This window comes from Octopus bimaculoides, chromosome 11 (assembly GCF_001194135.2).
Source record: "Octopus bimaculoides isolate UCB-OBI-ISO-001 chromosome 11, ASM119413v2, whole genome shotgun sequence".
NCBI classification, from domain to species: domain Eukaryota; kingdom Metazoa; phylum Mollusca; class Cephalopoda; order Octopoda; family Octopodidae; genus Octopus; species Octopus bimaculoides.
Window position 1 is genome coordinate 34,037,920 of NC_068991.1, and position 2,528 is coordinate 34,040,447.

Below are 2,528 nucleotides of genomic sequence, written 5' to 3' on the forward strand. Positions count from 1 at the left end.
GGAATTCAACAACCAAGCTTTCCCGCTTCATTCTCTCTCTTTCTTGCTGGCCAGCGATTGAGCAAGGACGTGTTTAGCTGTCTCTCTCCATCTTTCGAACTTACGCTAGACAGCTCGCTCACATCTACATACCAACGTCCCAACAACCATACTCACACACACAGAAGACGTCTCAACAAACAAGAGCTAAAGATGTATATATTAACCACCTTAAATAAATAATTGTTATGTTGATAGTCTGGAGTTCAGCATTCCGTTAATTCTTAATTTTATATAGGAAAGTCAGGTATACATCTAATGATGTATAACCCACTTTCCTATACTTCTATCACCATGGAAGCTACACTGAGTCTCAGGTATGACATCTGGACAGATTTAGTCTGCTTAATAGAATATGAGCCAAGATTCTCTCAGCTATTGACAGAAGAGATATTCCTCAGTAGTTTCCACAACCCACTCTACAACCTTTCATGAAGACTGTCTTTCTAGTCTTCTTGAGCCATTTCTGTCTCCCTGATCTGGAGCACAATGCTATACAAGCTTTTGATGGGCTTCATACCTCCGTGCTTCCAGATTTCAGTAGGTACGCCGCATCTACCAGGTACTTTATTTCCTTTCATATGTTTGATTGCATCATTGAATTCCGTGCAAACAGGTTTGTCATCTAAGGATTGGATGGTTGTTGTTATGTAACCTTCCTGAGGGTGGTATAGTACATGATACCTGAGATATTAAGTAGGCTGTCAAAGTGATTGGCGAATCTATCAAGGATCTCTGATTTTTCCTGGAATACTGTTTTGCCATCAAGAGCTATGAGTTTTGTTATGCCTCTTCTCTGTAGCTGGTATAACTCTCAAAGTCCTGAGTAAACAGTTTCCATATAATTTTTATCAGTATAATGCTGTACTTCTTCAGTTTTGACCTCCCAACAATCTGTTTCAGTTTCCTCATATATTGTTGCAGTTTCCTTCTTGCTTCCACCAGTTTTTCTGTTTGACCTTGTGTTATAATTTATCTGTCTTACCTTTGCAACATTCCTTCCCTTTAGCAGGGTCTGTAGATGGATGTCGTTCTTGTTGAACAGATCTTGATGTTTTCCCAGTGGTTTGCCTAAGACTTGTTGAGCTGTTTCATATGTAGTTACTTTTAAGATGTTTCATTTTTCTGTGAGTCCTTTGTTTCCCTTATTTTCTCATCCTTCCAAAGCCTTATCCAGCTGTTCCTGTAATTCCTGTTTCATTTTGAGATCTGTAAGTTTCCTGATGTTTAGCTTATTTTTTGGTCCGCTTATTTTCTTTATGCTTCTCTTCCTGAAGTCAAAAGTGACAATTGGTGGTCAGTAGAGCAGTCTACTCCTCTCATGACTCTTGTTTTCACAACATCATTCTGATCTCTTCCCCAGGTAAGTATGTAGTCTAAAAATTGCCATAACATAGTTTTAAAAACGGTATAACCACTGGCAATTTTAAAGTGCTATAACATTTCTACTCTTTCAAGTTATTTACAAAGAAAAATTTCTGTAGATAATTTCAGGATATAGCTGCAGTCGTGGCTGTGTAGTAAGAAGCTTGCTTCTCAACCACATGATTCCATGTTCAGTCACACTGAGTAGCACCTTGGGCAAGTGTCTTCTACTATAGCTTCAGGCCTTGTGAGTGGATTTGGTAGATGGAAACTGAAAGAAGCCTGTTATATATGTGTCTGTGTCTGTGTTTGTCCCCCTCCCCTGCTTGACAACCACTGCTGGTATGCTTACATCCCCATAACTTAGTGGTTTTGCAAAACAGACAGATAGAATAAGTACCAGGTTTAAAAAAAAACGTAAGTACTGGGGTCAATTTATTCGATTAAAAAATTCTCCAAGGTCAAGCCCCAGCATGACCTCAGTCTAATGTCTAAAATAAGTAAAGATAAAGGATAAAAGATGAAATACAGAAATGATGGTCGTTGCAACCATTTTGACACACTAGATTTTTAAGATACCAACTGAATGCTTTTTTTTTTTTTAGCATCTTAGATTTTTATGAATATGAAGACATATATTACCTAGGTGACTTAATTAGCAGTGGAGGAGAATATTCTGAAAGTGTAGTTGCTACTAATAACTTTTCAATAAACTATATCTAGCATGATTATGGACAAAATAAGCACATCAATGCAATATATTAACTGTTATCCATTTGACATAAGAAATGAAATAATCTTTATCAGTAAATGTCTGAAAGCTTTGCATACCTTGTACATATGTGGTGTCTCAATTATCTTTATTTCAAATGAATTACCATAGGAAAAAGGGAAATGAGAGTGAATTTCTTCATTTCCCCAAGCACCAAAAAGATGACTGTTACAGACAACAGTATTTTGAGACGCTCCATAATTGAAGCGGACATCCAAATGGAAAGGTGTTTCACTGCCAAACTTCAGATTTATTGAAAATCTGTAAAGATAAAATAAATAGAGAAAACAAATAGAATTTGTTAATGTATATGCGTATATACATACACACACACACACATATATATATATAT

At 36.6% G+C, this 2,528-nt stretch overlaps 1 protein-coding gene across 1 annotated transcript in view; it reads right to left on the reverse strand.

Moving 5' to 3' along the window:
• Window positions 1-2,528, reverse strand: part of LOC106880823 (galectin-4) — a 124,810-nt gene that overhangs the window by 24,139 nt on the left and 98,143 nt on the right. The window contains exon 8 of the mRNA XM_052971968.1: window positions 2,236-2,437. Within this exon, the coding sequence (XP_052827928.1) occupies window positions 2,236-2,437 (202 nt within the window). The remainder of the gene's footprint in view (window positions 1-2,235; window positions 2,438-2,528) is intronic.